The sequence below is a fragment of the Canis lupus genome, chromosome 25 (genome assembly GCF_011100685.1).
Source record: "Canis lupus familiaris isolate Mischka breed German Shepherd chromosome 25, alternate assembly UU_Cfam_GSD_1.0, whole genome shotgun sequence".
In the NCBI taxonomy this organism is placed as follows: domain Eukaryota; kingdom Metazoa; phylum Chordata; class Mammalia; order Carnivora; family Canidae; genus Canis; species Canis lupus.
In genome coordinates this window covers 43,414,915-43,434,420 of record NC_049246.1, presented here as the reverse complement: position 1 = coordinate 43,434,420, position 19,506 = coordinate 43,414,915, and the positions used below count along the sequence as shown (strand labels likewise).

Below are 19,506 nucleotides of genomic sequence, written 5' to 3'. Positions count from 1 at the left end.
TTTTCTTCTCTGAATGGATATTACAGTCTTATCTGGCTTGCTCATATCCTTTTAATTTCCTCTTGCAAATTAAAAAAAAGAAAACAACTTTGGACATTTCTGATTCAAAGCATATATATTTTTTTTCTGGCATCTAAAAAATCCTTTTCTCCCCCGTCTGTCTCCGGTGAACCCGACTAGATGTTTCCGAATGCCTTGGCTCTGGTGGCCCTTTCTGCTTCTATCGGCACATTTCTGGCTCAGACCAGCCTTCGAACAGGTGGTCGACCGCCTCGGCACCAGAGTTTGGGGCGCCAAAGTCTTAGTCATAAATCTACATCCTTCTGAGACGACTACTTTGAAATTGCCCAATAAACGCAGATTTCTGCCAGCAGAAATCTTGCCCGACTGGCTTGTGGACATGAGCGGTGCACGCGGTGCTCCGGGAGGAGCCTTAGAGGAGAAGCCTGCGCTCAGGTGCGGCCCTGTGGCTGCAGGCCTGTGCGCCTCCGTGACGCAGGGCCGTGGTGGGGCTCAGGGGTGAGGCCGAGGCCTTTCTGGGGCTCTCATGCTGCGGCTTCCTTAGATTCTAGGCATCGCCAGCCCCAGAGCCTCCGGCCCCCTGCGGCCAGCCTTCTTACCTGAACAGGAGGCGCAAGGCTCTGAGGCGCTGGGCTCCCCGCCCTTGTACCCGGGAGGGTGGGTGCTCATCAGCGACGGGACGCTGCCCTTCCTGGCATGTTGGGCCATCTGGGGAGAGATGGGGTGGTCTTCCAGGCTGGAGGAAAAAACCCAAAACAGCAATAAATGCAGATGGCCAGGAGGTATTTGCTGACTACCACGTAGCATCACAAATATGGGAAGTGGAAGTACCTGAAATTCTTTTGTTAAGCTGGTATTTGCAGATATTAAACCTTTTTAAGGGTGTTGGCAGAAACTAGAACGTACTCTGTTAGCTGCTACAGATTCACAGTGATACATGGCTTCGCAGCCTTCTAACACACGGTGATGTCTTCTGGGCCTTGGGGGACAGGGAAGCATGACATTTCATCCAAACGTTAAATTTAAGGGACCCATCTCCTGGCCTTCCCCTCAGAGGGTGAAGCAGATTAACGAAGGGGTGAATGCAGTCGTGCCATCAGGGCGGCGGCAAGAGCCGGGCAGGTGCGGGCCGAGGAGGGGCTGGTGGGCCCCAATGGCCCAGCAGACTCGCACTGGGCACCCCAAGGTGTCAGAGGCCCGGGCAGGCGCCGGACACAGGGGCTCCGGGCAGCAAGGCACCGGGAGGAGGCCGGATGGAGGCGGCTCAGGCCGGACGACAGGCCCCGAGGAAGGGTCTCCAGGCGGCCCGGCAACACAGCACTTGCTTCCCTTCGCCAAGGAGACCCGCCGCCTGCCCAGCAAGGGCTTGGTGGGACACGCCACGCGAGGATGTGGCGCTCGCGGGGGCTGTTCTTGAGGGTCGGGCCCAGGGGCAAAGACAGACACTGAGCCTGCCTGAAGGGCCGGGAAGGCTGTGTGTGTGTGTGTGTGGGGGGGGGCATCCGGCTAGTCCTGAACCCTGAACTAGGCCTGCCTGGGCCAAAGAGGGAGAATTTTCCAACAGAGGTAACAGCAAGGCAGATGGAGAGGCAAAAAGGGAAAAAAAAGGTATAACTTATGCTGCATGCATCACAGAAAGATTTAAGGCGTCACAAAAATTGTGGACTGGAAGGGAAGGGAACAGGGTGTCCAGGGGAGCTTCGAGACTCGAGGTGGTGGTGGGGGGTGGTCCACTGAGAAGGACCTTGTCAGCCAGGGTTTGATTAGATTTGACCCCTAAGGGAAATAGCTGCAGAAATGACATTCCGTGATGATGTGCTAGAAACATCCTTCTAAGGTGGTGGAGGGTGGACTGTGGCAGGGGGACTGTGGGGAGAAGAGATGGCTCGGGGGGCAGAGGGCAGGGCCCGGGGTGGGGAGAGCAGAGGGAGGAGGGGGCTCGGCCACAAGGTGGGATTCTGGCTCGGGCCTTGGGGGGTGTCAATGCCACTCCCTGAGGCCGGGGGCTCGGGAGACACTGGTGCTCACCTAGGAAGTACTGACACGGGGTGCTGTGGGGAGCCCCTCATGCTCTGGGCTGAGATTTGGGCGTCTGCAGTGTGTAGGGAAGCCCAAGTACACGCAGGATGGGGGGGACCAGAGATGGGGGCATTTGAGAAGAGGGGCGAGTTGGGGACCAAGCCCACACGGCAGCAGGACGTGGGGGTGGGGTGACCAGGAGGGTGGTTAGCAGGGGCAACCGCAAGACGCTGAGGGTGCTCTAGGGTTGGAAACTGCGAGGTCACGGGTGACCCGAAGTCACGGCTGGACCACGGGGGCCGCGGAGGACGGGGCCGGGGCCGGGCAGCCGGGAGACGGCCTGGGGATCTGGGGGCCTGTCGGGAGGCCCGGGAAAGGAGAGCAGTGGAGTCGGGGTGGGTGGTGGTGGCGAAGGTGGAGCATGACGGGGTAAAGGGTTGTTAAATGATGGTGCCAAGTGTGGCCAGTGAGTGCAGGGGAGGGATCCGAAAGCCACAGAGGGGTGAGGCTGGGAGGGATGCGGAGGAAACAGGCCGAGGGAGGGCTGGGGTGACGGAGGGCACAACCCGGAGTTGTGCAGGGTGACTGTCATTTTATTTTCAACCTTTCTTTTCTTGATTAAAAAAACCAGTGTTTATCATGAAAAAGTAGGAAAATACAGACTATAAAGAATGTCCTGCCCTCCCAATGCCTAGATACGACGACCATCATTAACATCTGATATCTTTTCACTTTTGAAAAATGCAAATATATACTTTAAAAAATAAACTTGGGGGCAGCCCGGGTGGCTTAGCGGTTTAGCATCTGCCTTCAGCCCAGGGTGTGATCCCGGGGTCCCAGGATCGAGTCCCATGTTGGGCTCCCTCTATGGAGCCTGCTTCTCCCTCTGCCTGTGTCTCTGCCTCTCTCTCTCTGTCTCTGAGATTTATTCATCTCTCATGAATAAATAAATAAAATCTTTAAAAAATAAATAAATAAACTTGGGATCACTGTGAGTGGCCAGCAGGCTAGATCTATCCTGTTTTATAATTTGCTTTTTCACTTAATATATAGAGGCTCTCCCCTAGTCTTTTTTTTTTTTAATTTTTATTTATTTATGATAGTCACAGAGAGAGAGAGGCACAGAGACACAGGCAGAGGGATAAGCAGGCTCCATGCACCGGGAGCCCGATGTGGGATTCGATCCCGGATCTCCGGGATCGTGCCCTGGGCCAAAGGCAAGCGCCAAACCGCTGCGCCACCCAGGGATCCCTCCCCTAGTCTTATATATATTCTAAAACATCACTTTCAGTACTGTTTAGTGTAAATGTATAATTATGTAAACAGTCTCCTGCTTTGGGCATTTAGATTCTTTCTTTTTTTAAATGAATAACTTTTTCTTTATTTTTTGAGAGAGGGGCAGAGGGAGAGAGAGAGAAAGAGAATGTAAAGCAGACTCCTTGCTAAGTGCAGAGCCTGACACAGGGCTCGATCTCACGACCCTGAGATCATGACCTACACTGAAATCAAGAGTAAGATGCTTAACCAACTGAGTCACCCAGATGCCTCCATTTAGATTATTTCTAATGAATACCGCAATAAATACCCTTGTACATGTATCTGTGAATATCTGATTACTTCTCAGCATATAACCCCAGAAATGTGATTACTGACTCCAGGAGTACTGGTACCTCGAATGTGTGCAGTGCATATTGTCAGTGTCTCCAAGATCACCGGGATTCTTGATTCGCACTCCTGGTGACGTTAGGTTATCAGCGCCAGTTGGATTCATGGTGTCACAGAAACTTTTTAAAGAGGCTAAATAAAGATCCTTGAAAGTTACCTTTCTGCCAACCGTGGGGAGCACGCTGCGTCCACCACAGTCCATTGACCACAGTCCATCAATCATTTCTCTCCCCCGCAAGGCGGCCGGGGACAGGAATCACATCTCATTTATTCTGGTTTCCCTGGCAATTAGCACACCATCTGGCACCCAGGAGTGATATGTTTGTAGAATTGGCCCAGGGGAGGCAGTTGGTGATGAGCAATTGTTTCACCAGTGTGGGACGGTCCATAGTCAGGGCAGTGAAATCCTCTCACTCCTTGCAGGGGCTGGTCCCACGAGTCAGGGGACCGTCACCATGCTCCCCAGGCATGGAAAGATGTCCTCTTCTTCCTCTCCACAAGGTAGAACACCTGACCCCAGAATTAACGGAGCCAAGTGGTTAGATCTTATATTTATTAGATTCCTTTTATCCAGGGCAGCCCGGGTGGCTCAGCAGTTTAGCACCGTCTTTGGCCCAGGGCGTGATCCTGGACACCCGGGATCGAGTCCTACGTAGGGCTCCCTGCATGGAGCCTGCTTCTTTGCCTCTCTCTGTATCTCTCATGAGTAAATAAATAAATCTTAAAAAAATATATAATTAAAAGAAGTATTCCTTTTATTATTTCTAACTAAATATCCTTATGCCATTGTTGCCTCTCTGGGTTTCAATAACTTTAAAAGATAATCTTGTTTTTTAAACATTTTATTTATTTATTAGAGAGAGAGAGAGAGAGAGAGAGAGAGAGAAGCAGACCCCCTGCTGAGCAGGGAGCCTGATGCAGGACTCCATCCCAGGACCCCTAGATCATGAGCTGAGCCAGAAGCAGATGCTCAACCGACTGAGCCACCCAGGTGCCCTTAAAAAGATGTATTTATAAACTAGAATTACTAGTAGTTAACACTTGGCTATATTCTAGATCAAACAAGTAAACACAAAACCTGATATAAATGACATTTTGGGGGCAATTATGGGAATACTGATATACTTTATAATATTACGTGAATGTTAACTTTCTGAGGTGTGATAATGTGGTTAAGTACAGGATGTTCTTACGCAGGGGATACCTGTTGCAAGCCTGCAACCTTCTTTCAAACAGTCCAACAAAACAAAGTATATGTGTGTAAATCATATATTATGCACATAGAAGGAGACCGAGAGAGGAGGCAAAGTGGCAAAATGTTAATAGCTGGAAGCTAAGTTAAAAGTACTGGTAGTGAGGGGCATCTGGGTGGCCCAGTTGGCGTCTGTCTGGCTCTGGTAGTGATCCTTGGATCCTAGGATTGAGTCCAGCATCAGGCTCCCTGCAGGGAACCTGCTTCTCCCTCTGCCTATGTCTCTGCCTCTCTCTGTGTCTTTCACAAACAAATAAATAAATAAAATCTTTACAAAAAAATACCAGTAGTGAGTTTAAGCAATAAATGCTTATTGGTGGGACGTCTGGGTGGCTCAGCCATTGAGCATCTGCCTTTGGCTCAGGGCGTGATCCCAGAGTTCTGGGATCAAGTCCCACACTGGGCTCCCTGCATGGAGCCTGCTTCTCCCTCTGCCTGTGTCTCTGCCTCTCTCTGTGTCTCTCATGAAAAAATAAATAAAATCTTTTTAAAAATGCATATTGGTAATTTAAATTAAGAACCTTGAAATATGAAGCACGTGGTGTCTCATTTTGAAATAAAATCTAAGAGACCATCAATCCGTGGTGTGGACCTGGAAATCCTCATAGGTCAAGTCCCACGTGGCAAGAGCACTTGGCAGGATCTGGGTGCCAAGTGCTGGCTCAGCATCCCCAACAGCCACACATGGAGCAACGCCAGGGCAGGCATTTCCGTGTTTGGTTTATGGCTGTATCCCAGGCACCTGGTTATTCATTACAAATTGCTATAGAGTAAAACTGGAAACAAGCGAACTGCTCAGCTATGTGGGTTAACTAAATAAAATACGTCCCGCTCATTTCAAGTATTTTATGGCCAATATTTGTTGAATGAATAAACATAGGTTTTTCTCCTGCTTTCTATAAACCTCTGGCTCGTACCTGTTTCTCTCTGCAATTTTCTCTTGACAGCTGGGCTGCCTGGCCTGGGGCCCCTGAGAGCCCACAGGGGTATAGGTCGCCAGCCCCCCAGGTCGATCAGAGGTTCTGGGTAACCACACTAAAGTTTTGTTCCTGTAAGTGGGGTAGGAGTAAGACTATGAAGAAAGCTAGGCTGCTAAACATGCACAGACTTGCTTTTAAAAGTAAGTTGATTTGGTGCCTTGACCTGTGACCCCCCCACTCCAACATAAGTCCTGGTACAATGGTGGGGGTGGGTGGGGGCACAGAACAAAAGCAACCAGAGTCCTGTCTGAGTGGACACACTGCTCCTTCTGGTCCTTTCCTTTGAAATTACATTGGCCAATAGTTGGCTTCTTCTGGGCGAAGGCTGGAAGTGCCTGGAGATCCTGAAGGCCAATCACTTCTTTTTTTTGGAAGAAGAAAGCCAGGGTGAAGAAGACAACTTCTTTCCCGGCAAAAAAATCCCCAAGAGATAAACAACGAAGAGGTAAATGCTTTCCAGTGCGAATGTTTTATTTTGAGTTTTTAAATACACGCATCTTACACTGCAGTTAAAACAAAGCTTAAGCATAGATATCCCCGCCTCCATTAGCCCGGACTTACACTGCGGTCCTGTGGCCGCCGGGGGTGACGGGCCGGCGCAGGGGCTCGTGGGCACTCTGCTGCACACCGACCAGGCCCTTCCGCCTCGTCTTCCCCGTGTTCGTCATAATCTGGTGGAAAGAAAGAGGAGACAGGGCTGGAGACGCTGTGTACTTGTGAGCTGATCTAGAAGTAGAAGTTCCTGTGTGTAATAAATTAATCTGTCATAATCAAAGGCTTTGCAAATAAATGAGTAAGGATCATGACACAGATTATTCAGATAAACAGAAATTGGGGGAAAATTTCCCGTGGGCTTGCATATTATACTATTTGACAGTATAAAGTAAAAAAATAAAACAGACCATGGAAAAGAGAAGAAAACAGTTGAATACAGTAATAATCACATCTCTGGGAAGACTGAGTTTTGAAAGTGAGAAGGAAAAAAAATTAGCAGATTTGGTTTCATAAAAAAGTAACATTTCCACTTATATATTAGAGATAAACCCAAACTACAGGTAAACAACAAGCCGGGAAGAAATATTTGCACATATTTAATAGATGAAATGTTGAGGTTTTCATTAGATAAGCAGCTCTCACAAATCAAAAAGTAAAACAATAGATTGTGTTGAGCAAAGAAGTCAAATAGCTAAGTCATAAACAGAAAAGATCACCAGTTAATAAATGATGAAAAAAATGATCAACTTTACAAGTTATTGGAAACTACAACTTCACAAAACAGGTATCATCTTTCAACTATTACATGACCATTAAAGCAATGATCCACCCACTGCCAGCAGGAGTCATAAATGTTAGTGCCACAGGAAGCTGAGTCATTTCTAATTACTCTGGGAAGTAATCTGGTGTTTTATATCAGGAGTCATAAAAATGTTTACATCCTTGGGTGTAAATCCTAGTGAAAGTACTCCAAATATGGAAAATATTAAATAAACAAAGTTGTTTGTTACAAAATTGTTATACAGTAAAACTGGAATAATCTGAGTGTCTGGTAATAGAGGAATAATTAAGTGAGATATGGCATGTTCATTTGAAATATTAACTGGTCATTTACAATGATAAAGACTTGGGTTATGAAGAAAAATGTTTCTTTAAAACATTTAATAAAAGGTTATAATACTACATATAAATGATGCTTTCCATTATGTTAAAAGTACACAAAAGACCAGAAGGAAATGAACACTACAATGCATACAGTGGTAAGCAGTATAGTAGAACCAAGGGGGATTTTTTCTCCCCTTTATTTTCCAAGTGTTCTGTAATATGGTTAGATTATGTTAACAATTAAGAAAAACAGTTTAAAAAATAAATTACTGTAAAACTGGTGCAATCTGAATGGAGTTTCGATTGTGTCAGGACGGACTGCCCATATGACAGGGCACTGCAATCATTTGAAACAGGGCTATTACGGAGACTGGGGGAAGGGTGCACAGGACCTCTCTAGGCTACTCTTCCAAATTCCTATGAATCTAGAGTTATTTGGAAATAAAAATAAAAAAAATTGGCATGTACAGCAGCAAAAACAAACTAGAAATTTTTTAAAAATTGGAATTACATCTTTGATTTCTTGATTTTTGCTGAGAGGTTATTTGGGTTTATCTAGCGTTTGAGGTAGGGAAAAGAAAAAAGGGGCCCCATTGTGTTGTAGTGACAGCTGCCAGCTGGGTGAGTGGACAGGGTGGGCCCAAACCCAGGCTGGTAAAGGTGGGGGTGGAGGGGAGGCAGTGTGAAGGGGAGTGGGGCGGGAGGAGAAAGAAGGTGTGAGGCCTTCAGCATGGGGAGGAAATGGCACAAACTTCTAGGTAAGCACTAAAATGCAGTTCCAACTCCCTTTATATCTCTTGTGTGATGTGCAAAAAAGGGCTGTTTTAACTGCAGTCAATTCTCACACCTGCTGCTTTTACTAGGACTCCCCTGTGGTCACGTTGCCCCGTCCAGTCCAGTATCGAGACTCAAATTTATTGGCTGTGCTACTCATCAGGGGAGCAGGCCCCTTTTGCCCGCCCCAGGAACACCCATACTGCTCTTTCTCCCTCCATTATTCCAGACAGAACACCTGAGTCTTGCCAAAAAAGGCCTAGAAGGTGGGGTCTTAAGGTACTAGAAAAGGAGGGAAGGTGAATATATGGCTTCTTGCCTCCTCCTCCTCCACTCACCCTCCCAACTCCTTCCTAGAAGACAGAGAACACTTCACTTACATGTGAGAGTGTTTCAGATTTTGGAAAACCCTGTCAACCATACCATTTCCCTTTTATCCCCCAAAAAAGATTTTAAGTAATCTCTACAACCAACATGGGGCTCGAACTTACAACCCTGAGATCAAGAGTTGCACATTCTACCAACTGAGCCAGCCAGGCACCCCTGCTGTACCATCTTCTTAAAACCTTATAGACTTAAGAAATAACTTAAGGTGGGTGGTATTCATCGTCTCCAGTGGATGAAGAAACGGAGTCTGGCCTGTGGGCTGGAAGTGTCTGGTCTGTTACCCAAAGGCCTGAGGAAAGGTCCTTGGTGGAGGGAAAGTGCAGGACCCAGCACTGTTCTGGGTACACCCAGCGTCTCAGAGCAGCCGCTTTCCCTAGGGCCTGCTTCCTGCTCACCTTACAACCTGCTGTGCTTGTGGGTGAGCCACATGGGAGTCCATGAGGTCTCCAGGCTCCTCTCTGGGCCCCTCAGTTTCAAAGCAGCCTTTTTGGGCTAGAAAGATCTGAAAGGTTATCTAGTCCTGCTGACTATACTGAGTTCCACAGAAATGCCTCAGGGGCTACTGGGAGAGAGCAGAGAAAGGGTTCCTGGCAGCCACCTTACTCAACCAGAGGGACTCAGCCTTCATCTGTGTGACAGATGGGGGTTTGGTTCGAAAGAAGGTTCTGCTACTTAAAAAATGCAGTGGATGATTTAGCAGAATATAATTTATTCAGTAGTAAAAGATGGTCAACACATGTCAATTTAGGTAAAAAAAAAAAATGTTATTTCCTATTGACTAGTTTTCAAGGACTGGTGAATCACATAAAGAAATTATGACATCTTACTATAAAAAAAAAAGAAATTATGACATGTTAATAAAGCAGTATGAGTTTTTATAAGAAAATATAGGTATTCTTACTATCTATCTTCTATTGGTCCACCCGTTTATCTACCCATCTATCCATCCATCTACCCACTCACCCATCCACCGATCCATCGATCCATCCACCTATCCATCCATCTAGCTACTCATCCATCCATCCATCCATCCATCCATCCATCCATCCATCCATCCATCTATCCATCCATATAGAAAATTACATGCAAGCTAGAGCAGACACTGTTTGCTGGCTACCCAATATTCATTCTCTCTTGACCAATGGTGCTCTAATTTTGTTGGCACATAAATGTTTCTACTTCGGGCCCTAGGTGGCTCAGCGGTTGAGTGTCCACCTTTGGCTCAGGGCATGATCCCGGGGTCCTGGGATCGAGTCCCATATTGGGTTCCCTGCATGGAGCCTGCTTCTCCCTCTGCCTATGTCTCTGCCTCTCTCTCTCTGTGTCTCACATGAATAAATAAAATCTTAAAAAAAGAAAAGAAAAGAAAAGAAAAGAAAAGAAAAGAAAGAAAGAAAGAAAGAAAGAAAGAAAGAAAGAAAGAAAGAAAGAAAGAAATAATGTTTCTACTTAAAAATACTCCCTTTCAAAAAAAAAAAAAAATACTCCCTTTCCCAGATTCCCTTGCAGCTAGTAGTTCTGTGACCTGGTCCTGACCAGTAAGAATGGAGTGGAGGTCGCTAGCTGGAGCTTTGGGGAAAAGCACTGTAGACAGGTAGATTTGGCTGGTCTGCCAATTTGGCCTTCTTCCTGACTTTATCGTGGATTTGTGCCAGGAGCTGCATGGGTCACCTCATTACCACGAGGCAACATGCCTGGGAATGAAGGACTGATGTATGGAGGCAGGACTACCATTGAGCTGACGAAACCGGAGCTTCAAGGCCCCAGAAGGGGCCCAAGCAATGTGTTCATGTGGGCATATTTTTTGTAACATTTGCAAAAGTAAGAGATTTTAATTGCAAGCACTTTATACTGCTGTTTCTTTCCACTCTGACTTCCCTTCTGCTGTTTCTTCCTACTCTGACTTCCCTTGTCACACTTCCCTTCATGTTGGTGACATGATGCTGGAACAGCCAAAGGCAATTTGGGATTTAGGTAAGGGGATGCTGAGTCCAGGTGACATTTAATTTGGGTTTCCTGGGATGTATTCATATGATTCCCAATCACCTGGGTGCACAGCCAAACAATTGCTGGCTATTCTGGGGCAGGAACGGCTTCTAGGAATTCCCTATGTTGTTGGAGTATTTATGAATAATCCATATGCAAGAAAACTTGAAATATCCCCAAATTTTGCAGCTTATTTGTGGAAGAAACTTGAGGAAGGTGTTCTCAAATTTAGTGACTATCCTAAAAATGTAGCCAGCATCACCAAAAACTAAATGTGAAGCCAAAAAGTTTTCTAATCTTGATCAAATCTGATTAAATTTGATCAAATATGTTATAAGAAGGACTAATTTCCATTTCTCTCTGTAGAAAATATTAGGAACTCATTGTCATATATGTAGAGGCAATCAAAGGCATGAAACAAAACTAGACAAAAAAGCCCCCATGGAAAAAAAAAAAAAAAGCCCCCATGGGGTGTGCAAAGCAGCTAACTAATAAAAACATTATTTTTCTCTTTGTGATATCTGTCAATTCTTTTTTTTTTTTAAGATTTTATTTATTTATTCATGAAAGACACACACACACACACACACAGAGGCAGAGACACAGGCAGAGGGAGAAGCAGCCTCCAAGCAGGGAGCCCGACCTGGGACTCGATCCTGGGACTCCAGGATCACCCCGGGCCGAAGGCAGGTGTTAAACCACTGAGCCACCCAGGGATTCCCTTGAGCCACCCAGGGATTCGCTGTCAATTCTTAAAATGTGAATTTCACTGTGATTTCTCATTCTCATTCTAAATCAGGTGTTCACTTCCATAACTAACTTTGTATTCCTTTATTTAAAGACCTCCTAAACCCCATAAGCCAGAGGACCCATGCAACCTGGGTCTTTCCTTCATATTGACAGGCAGAGTGTAGAAAGACATGGACAAAAAAAAAAAAAAATGGATAGAGCCTGGGGTCTGATGTCCCACAGCATCATCAGCAGGACTGATAAGTCAGGACTCTCCGCTATTAGCCATTAATAAAGCAAAGACACGACACAGAGATAAATGGAAGAGTAACAGAGGGAACGGTGGTTATTATGGTTGTTTGTGCTGTTTTCTTTGGACTTTCGAGTAATACACATGCATTTCTTTTGTAATTAGAAAGAAGAATACAGGGGGTGCCTCACTGACTCAGTCGGTAGAGTGTGTAATGCTTGATCTCGGGATTGTGAGTTCGAGCACCAAGTTTGGAGTAGACATTACTTAAAAACAAATACACATTAAAAAAAAAAAAAGAATACAAGAAACAAATTGAAAAAGAAATGCATTTGGAGGGACACCTGGGTAGCTCAGCAGTTAAACGTCTGCCTGGCCCAGGGCATGATCCTGGAGTCCCGGGATCAAGTCCCACATTGGGTTCCTTGCATGGAGCCTGCTTCTCCCTCTGCTTGTGTCTCTGCCTCTTTCTCTGTGTCTCTCATGAATAAATAAATAAAATCTTTGAAAAAAAAAAAGAAAAAGCATTTGGAATATTTAGGAGTCTGGGATTCCCACTCCCCCTGCTTGTTCAGTTGTTTTCACACAAGGATATGGATTTTTAACTCCAACCCAATTCCTCACTCTGTAGAAGGCACTGAGCCTTCAACCATTAGTCAGGCAGAGCAGGGATAACTGGTTGAAAAGTGATTATAAAAAGGTCCAAAGTGGAGACACATTAAAAAAAAATTTAAAGCAAAAGTTGTAAACCAAGGCTCTTCCTTCTCTGATTTTGGTTTTTGCTGCAAGTAAAGCACAGCCAGCTGCAAGCGCCTCATACTCCCACCAGGGCAGTGGGATGGTGGGGGCCCAGAGCCCTGTCTTTCTCCAAGGGGCTCAGCCCGGCACCCTGGCCAGCTGTGCCCACCACCCAAGTGGCAAAGTTTCCATGGTCCAGACTCTGGTTTCAGGACCACAGGGGGTGTGCGTGTGTGTGTGTGTGTGTGTGTGTGGGTGGGTGTAATAAAGATGCAGATCCCCTCTTGCACCTCCATACACACATTCTCTGGAGGCAGTGCTGACCAGTCCTTCAGGCGATCTCCAGAAAACTGAGTGAATTTGGGTCTTTGTCGGACAGGGGGAAGAAAGTGTGGAAAGTGAGTAATTAGCTTTTACAATCAGCCTCCCCCCTGCCCCCCAAACTGAGTCTGTGCTTAACACAGACCATATGGAAATTGTGAATATGCCACTCAGTGGGACTTCTCTCAATTTGCAAATACAGCATGCAATTCACTGGAAAATTGACAGCTTTTCCAGAAGGTGGCACAGCTTAGTGGGAAAGAACACAGGCAAGCAGACTCAAATACACTTGAGAATATTCCTTACCTTCCTTAGTCTCAGCTCTCCTGTCTAGAAAATGCTATACTATCAGAATTTCCCCCATAGCTTGTTGGGAGGACCAAATTTACTGGAGTCAGGTGTGTGAAGCCCTCAGCACAAAGCTTGGCCCGTGACATGTGCTGAACTCATTTAAGACGTGCCTCTTGCTGTTGTTGAGGGTAACTAATGATACATTTAAACTGTGAAATAAAAACAAAAAACTGAGATCCTATGGTAAATATCTATACCCCTTTAACCAAGGTGACAAAGCTATTTAAATCTGGGCATTCTTTTTAGGAAGAATTAAGTGATTATTCAGCATAGTATGGATGACACAAACAAATTCAGAAATAACCAAGCGAGGAGAAGTTGGCAAATCATCAGTCTTGACCTGCTGACGGTCACGGCCTAAGGAAGAAACGAAGCATGCTGCTTTCCACCAGAATTACGAGTAAGCAACACATTTCATGTGACCACTGCCACTCTCATGCAAGCTTAGGAAAAGTGACTTGTTCTCTTGTCACCAGCTTTCTGAGTTCTCTGTGGTCTGCAGCATTTCTTGTGGCCAGGACTCTGCAGTGCACGGGGTCTGTATGCTTTCAGTTGGGAGGAAGAGGACCAGCAAGGGGGCCTCGTGTGGGTGTGGCTACAAATGCCCAGCTGGAGGCGAGCTTCGGGGTGGTGGTGCTATGTGTCCAGGAATCCTGGTAATGGCTTCCTTCCATCCTCGAATACCTTGGTGGGCTGCCCCTACTGTACCTCCACCCTCACCCCAAGCCAGTAGTTTCCAGATCATTGGTGTGTACAAGAACTGATTCCTAAAAAAAAAAAAAGAACCGATTCCTGGGATTATGGTAAGGAGGTCTGGCGTGGGTCCCAGATTCTATCTTCAAGCCACATTCCACGTTCTGGGGCTTTGAGAGACCCTGGGCAGCTCTGTTGTGCAGGATGTGCAGGACAGTCTCTGCCAACCCACTCACCACCCCTTGCTGTTATCTGCAGTCCTCACCAATGGCACACTTTTGTCTGCTCTGTGTCTTCTTTTGTAAACTTCTCGAAGGTGACAGCTAGGTCTTAAACTTTTTGGCATTCTGCTATGTGTTAGGCAAATGCCCCGAGTTCAAGAAAAGCATTTTGCATGATCTAATCCAATGTTTCAAAAAGTCAGTATCTTCAAGGGATTTTGAAAAACCTACAACCTATGTAGGATGTCAGAATAGGATGTAGGAATCCTGACTTTTGGGCACATACTCCCCAGTGAGAAAAATCTTCTACCTGTAGCAGGTTCCCTCGTCTGCCATAAACTGTTGGGACAATGTGAACTGAAAGCCCCTGCTCACACTGGAGCCAAAGCACAGCAAGTAAGACTCCTTGTTGAAGTCAATGACCCTGACACAGAGGCTGGCTGGCTGTCAACTTCAAATCAATACCAGGGGATGGAGGGCAGCTTAGCATGGGTGACAGACAAAGACAGGAATGCTGGGAGTGTGCACACCACCTCCGTGACTACTGCTCCACATACCGTTTTCTAGTGAGACTGTAAAATCCCTTCTATTATGAGATCCTACAGTGACCTGTTGCAGTGGGCTGAGGGGAAGTGGCCCCAGATAGACATGTCCATGTTCTAACCCCAAGAACCCGTGAATGTGACATTTGGAAAAGCAGTCTTTGCAAATGTGATTAAGTTATGGATCCTGAGATGAAAAGATCATTCTAGATTATCTTAGATCCAATGATAAGTGTGCTTATATGATATGAAAGAAAGAAAAGGGGGAGAAGACCCCATGGAGATGGAGGCAGAGTTCAGGAGGGACGCAGCCACAAGCTGAGGAAAACATGGAACCATCAGAAGCTGGGGAGCATGAAAGCTTCCCCTGCAGGGCCTTTAGAGGGGACGTGGCTGTGTGGACATCTTGATGTTAGACCTCTGGCCTCCAGAACTGTGAGAGAATAAATTTCTGGTGTTTTAAGCCATTCGGTTTATGCTCATTTATTACTCTGGCCCTAGGAAGCTAATACGCTTGGTCTTCACATTTATATAATGAATTCTTTCTGGATGTCATTTGTATTACTCATGTCTCCACCAACGACACAAGCAAACATGCAGGGAACTTTCCTGTTGGATTCAAAATCTCTCCTAGTACATAGGATAGTATGTACATCCTAGGATAGTACATAGACATTCAGGAGATTTAGAACTGCATGCTACGAGAAAATGATACCATTTCCAGATGCCATGACACTGGGTGACCCGTCGATCTGCAAGCTCTGCCATTTTGTGCCTCAGTGAAGCTGCATGAGGAAGCTGGGAGTCCCAGATATTCTGCATCTGGGACTTTTTTTTGGTGTTGTTAGAAATCTTCACCACTATCAACATAAGATCTCACCCACACCATTGGACTGTGTCGCGGTACTGCAAGTCATTCAGCTGGGGGCTGCATTTAGGTTTCTTATTCACCAAGCTGCGTGACATCCTTGCTGACCCTCATGTGCCTGCGTGGTTGTGTCTGTGGGCTGTGTGCCCGATGGCTGGTGCTTCCATCCTCCAAAGAAGCCCCACCGACTGCCTCTTCTGTCCTCCTCATCTCCCACCCCTGAAGCAGGAGTCTTGCTTTTAAACAACGCACAGCCTATCAAATGGAGCCCCGTCCTTCCCTGACAAAGCCAGCACTCTTCCAAAGGGAAACAGAGCCTCGTCAGGGCTCCAGACTCCCATCAACAACTTGGAACCTGGCTCCCTCACTTCCAACCTTACTTGACCTAATATAAACAGAGCCTCCACAGTCAGACTCCTTTGATCCTTGAGGCATTCTAAGGACTGTGGCAGGCTATTGGCCTTGATGGTGGCCAGATGCAAGGGGCGGGGGTGTAAAGGTGGCACCCTGGCCCAGCCTCCTTGGGTCATCTCCCTTCTGTCACTTTTCCTCCTTACAGTCTATTCTCCATTATGCAGCCAGAGTGAAAATAGAAGGTCGTATATTAAAACAAGTCAAGGGATGCCCGGGTGGCTCAGTGGTTGAGCATCCGCCTTTGGCTCAGGGCATGACCCCGATCTGGGGATCGAGTCCCAGGTCAGGCTCCCTGTGAGGGGCCTGCTTCTCTCTCTGCCTGTGTCTTTGCCTCTCTCTCTGTGTCTCTCATGAATAAATAAATAAAATCTTTTAAAAATAATAAATTAAAACAAGTCAAACGGAGTCACTCCCCAACTCCAGGATGCTCCCAGATCATGTAGGATAAAATCCCAAACCCTTGCCTAGGAAGCTCCCACAGCTGGCTGCCTCTAACCTCAAGTTCCACCAGCATATTCTGTACTCTGGCCTGGGGCCCTGGAAATTCCTCAAAAAGTGAGGATGACCGGGGCAGGTGACTGGGGAGACCAGTGCCCAGGATGAGATGAGAAGGGCCGGGACAGGGGTGGCGCTGGAAAGGCACTTTCTGCTTCTAGCCACTCCTACAAGGCTCATGTCACCTGCATCCACATCCTTCTCCTTCTGAAGTCACTGTCCCTGCTGGCCGACTGTTGAGAGACTGGCTCCCGGCTTTCTGCTCCAACAATAACCTGACTCATTTGAGGAGAGGTCAGACTCTGTGTGACCGACTCAGTCAACCACCAGCTTCAAAATTCCAGGAGCTCCTCTTGATGCCATGGCCATTGCTGCTGTGCACTCTGCTGTCCGTCTTGGAGCTCCAGTCCCCACTGGCTCCCAAACCCTTGCAGTTGCTCCTCCCTTTGGAAACCTCACATTCCACCACTCCCCCTGTCCACTGACGTGCCTTCTGCTCATGGTTTCATGAGAAACCTGTGGGTCCGTGGCACTGCCACCCTCTCCTGACCGATCGGCAGCTCCCTCCTGGCTAATACCCTTCCCTGTTTAGCTAGAGGAGCTAAGCATGGGCGCCCAGAGCTGGCCGGGCATCAGAGTCAGCAGGGAGTTTTTAGGGCTTAGATTATGGCCTGATCTAGGACGTGTGACTCCACAGGCCTCTTGGATGCTTGGACTGACCACTCAGTCCATTCTGAACCACTCCTCCCTTCAGTTAGTCAGCATGCTACATTCTCCTGGTTCTCTGCAATCCTGATTATCCACTTTTCTGCCTTTCTCAGAGGCTCCTCTTCTTGCTTCCCGTCCTGACACATCTGGTCTTCCCATCTGGCCTCAGCCCACCACCCTCTCCCCCCAGCCCTCCACTTCAGTGAGCAATCACACCTGCTTTGATGGTTTCAGCCATCACCTGTGTGCTAGTGACTTCCCTCTTCCCCTCTACTAGATAAAGTGCACAAAAATTCAGAAGCTGGGCATGTAGATGATTACTACTAAAGATGGGCACAATGTTAGACATTAGGAAGGCTTCTGGCATGGGCCCTCTGGTTATATTCTAATCTTTTCCTGTTCACCCACAGCCCTGGGGCAGGTAGCTGGGACCACAGTGCAATGCACTTCAGGGCCATTGCAGGCAAACAGGCCAGCAAAGAGTTTCTCACAAACACAGTATTGTAGCAGACCAAACCAAACCATTATGTGTCACTGCAAAAGCTCAATGCATCAATGGCCCATCTCTCCTTTCCCTTTTCCCTCATGTGGTACTTACTCCCAAGTACTCCGTGGTCAGAAGCTTCTCGCCTGAGAGCTCTCCAAGCTGGGGCTGGATCAGCTCATCTTTGTCCAGATCAGCTTCCATAGTGTCATGGTCCTCCTGTTTCAAAGGACACATGGGATGAGTGCTGTGAACCCCCAGCCATGCATTCTCAAAGAGGTTGCTGTTCCCTAAGTGGGCACCTACCATATAATGACAAGGTCTGTGCCCAACCCTGACAACTGGTGGGTTTGCATGTCAAAGGGCTTTGGGGGCAGTCTGTCCTCTGCTTATAACCTCTGCATGAAGATGGAAGGGAAGATGCCAGCCTCCTCTTTCGGAAGCTGGGCACCTAGGGAGCACTTCCACGGCCACAGAGTGAAGAGGTTCAACAGGACACCCAGCAGTCTCTCTTAGTCAGTTCTCTAAATTTCCCTCTGTGAGTTTCAGGTGCCATGTGAACAGCCAAGTCAGTCTACCAACAACTATTAAGCATCTTCATATGCACATATGCCTTCCAGGGCACACAAAACTTGTTCTCTCTAGTAGTTTACAGCCAGTAAGTAAGGAGACTCCTCAAAAAGAGAAGAGCTGTTTTGCTTTTGGGAAGATGGAGTAGATATAATTTTCACTATTCCTCCCACTAAATACAACCCAAACACTGGATGTTATGTATAAAATAAACATAAGAGACCCTGAAAGATGGAGAGAAGGAGGCAGACTGGCTAGGTCTCTGAAGATGCAAGGAATGAAAAGTGTTGAGTTCCCTGGGTTTCCTTTGTTCTTATAGATTCCACACTTGGAGCAGAAGAAGCCAGCAACCTGGCAATGTGAATGGTGAAGGCAAAAAATCCCCCCCAAAGCCTCTAGCCAAAGGACCAGGAAAGGGATAGCTTAGCATGACAGAAGTTTTAGAAAATAACCAAACACTACAGAAAATATCATGGCCCTGTCCCAATCACACCAGCAAGGGCCTCAGGGAGGGGGCCAGACTCCTACTCATTAGGTATCATCAGGCACCCCTACATCCCCAGCTGGGGTGCATGAGAAAAGAGCAAGTAGAGAGGGGGAGCTTCATCCCTGCTGGGCAGTAATGAGGTCCTCATCCCCAGGTGAGAGTGGAGACCATGTGGAGAGCCTAGCCTCCACTTGGCAGTAATAAGATATCTCCCTCTCCATGCTCTGAGGGTGTCAGAGGAGCCTGGTAGAGAGAGAATCAAGGGCTTCACCACTACCCACCATGTCCCTGTGGCATCAGGGGAGGCAATGTGGGCAACACTAATGAGGTGCTCCTACCTGTTCTGGTTAGGGAGATACTAGTGGAGGCCTAGAAGGTATCTGGGGAATTCCCATCCCTGCCCTGCAGTAACAAGGAGTCTCCTCCTCCCCAACCTCCACCAATAGGTGTCAACAGAGGCTGAGTGTAAATCCTGAACTTTTATTCACACCTGGCAGTAATAAGGAGGAGCCCCTGCTCCCTCAGCCAGAGCAGGGTCAGGAGCAGCTGGCTAAAACAGGTTTAAATTAGATCAAAAGTCTTATAATACTCAAAATATCTGGGTTTAAATAAAAAAAAAAATCACTCATCAGGGGCACCTGGGTGGCTCAGTTGGTTAAGCGTCTGCCTTTGGCTCAGGTTGTGATCCCAGGGTCCTGAAATGGAGAACACATTGGGCTCTCTACTCATCAAGGAACCTGCTTCTCCCTCTCCCTCTGTTTGCTGCTCTGCCTACTTGTATGCTCTCTCTCTGTGTCAAATAAACAAAATATTTTTTTTTAAAGATTAAAAAAAAAAATTTTTTTTAAATTCATGAGAGACACACACACACACACACACACACACACACACACACAGAGGCAGAGACATAGGTAGAGAGAGAAGCAGACTCCATGTAAGGAGTCCAATGTGG

The 19,506-nt window shown here is 47.0% G+C and overlaps 1 protein-coding gene across 6 annotated transcripts in view; it reads right to left on the bottom strand.

Annotated features, from left to right (window-relative positions):
- The window catches only part of ARMC9 (armadillo repeat containing 9), a 147,457-nt gene that overhangs the window by 13,966 nt on the left and 113,985 nt on the right, over window positions 1–19,506 (bottom strand). For all 6 annotated transcript variants that reach the window (XM_038574163.1, XM_038574166.1, XM_038574167.1 and 3 more), the window contains 3 exons: window positions 17,612–17,716; window positions 6,499–6,608; window positions 621–757 (listed from right to left, as the gene is read on the bottom strand). In XM_038574163.1, coding sequence (XP_038430091.1) covers window positions 621–757; window positions 6,499–6,608; window positions 17,612–17,716 — 352 coding nt within the window. The remainder of the gene's footprint in view (window positions 1–620; window positions 758–6,498; window positions 6,609–17,611; window positions 17,717–19,506) is intronic.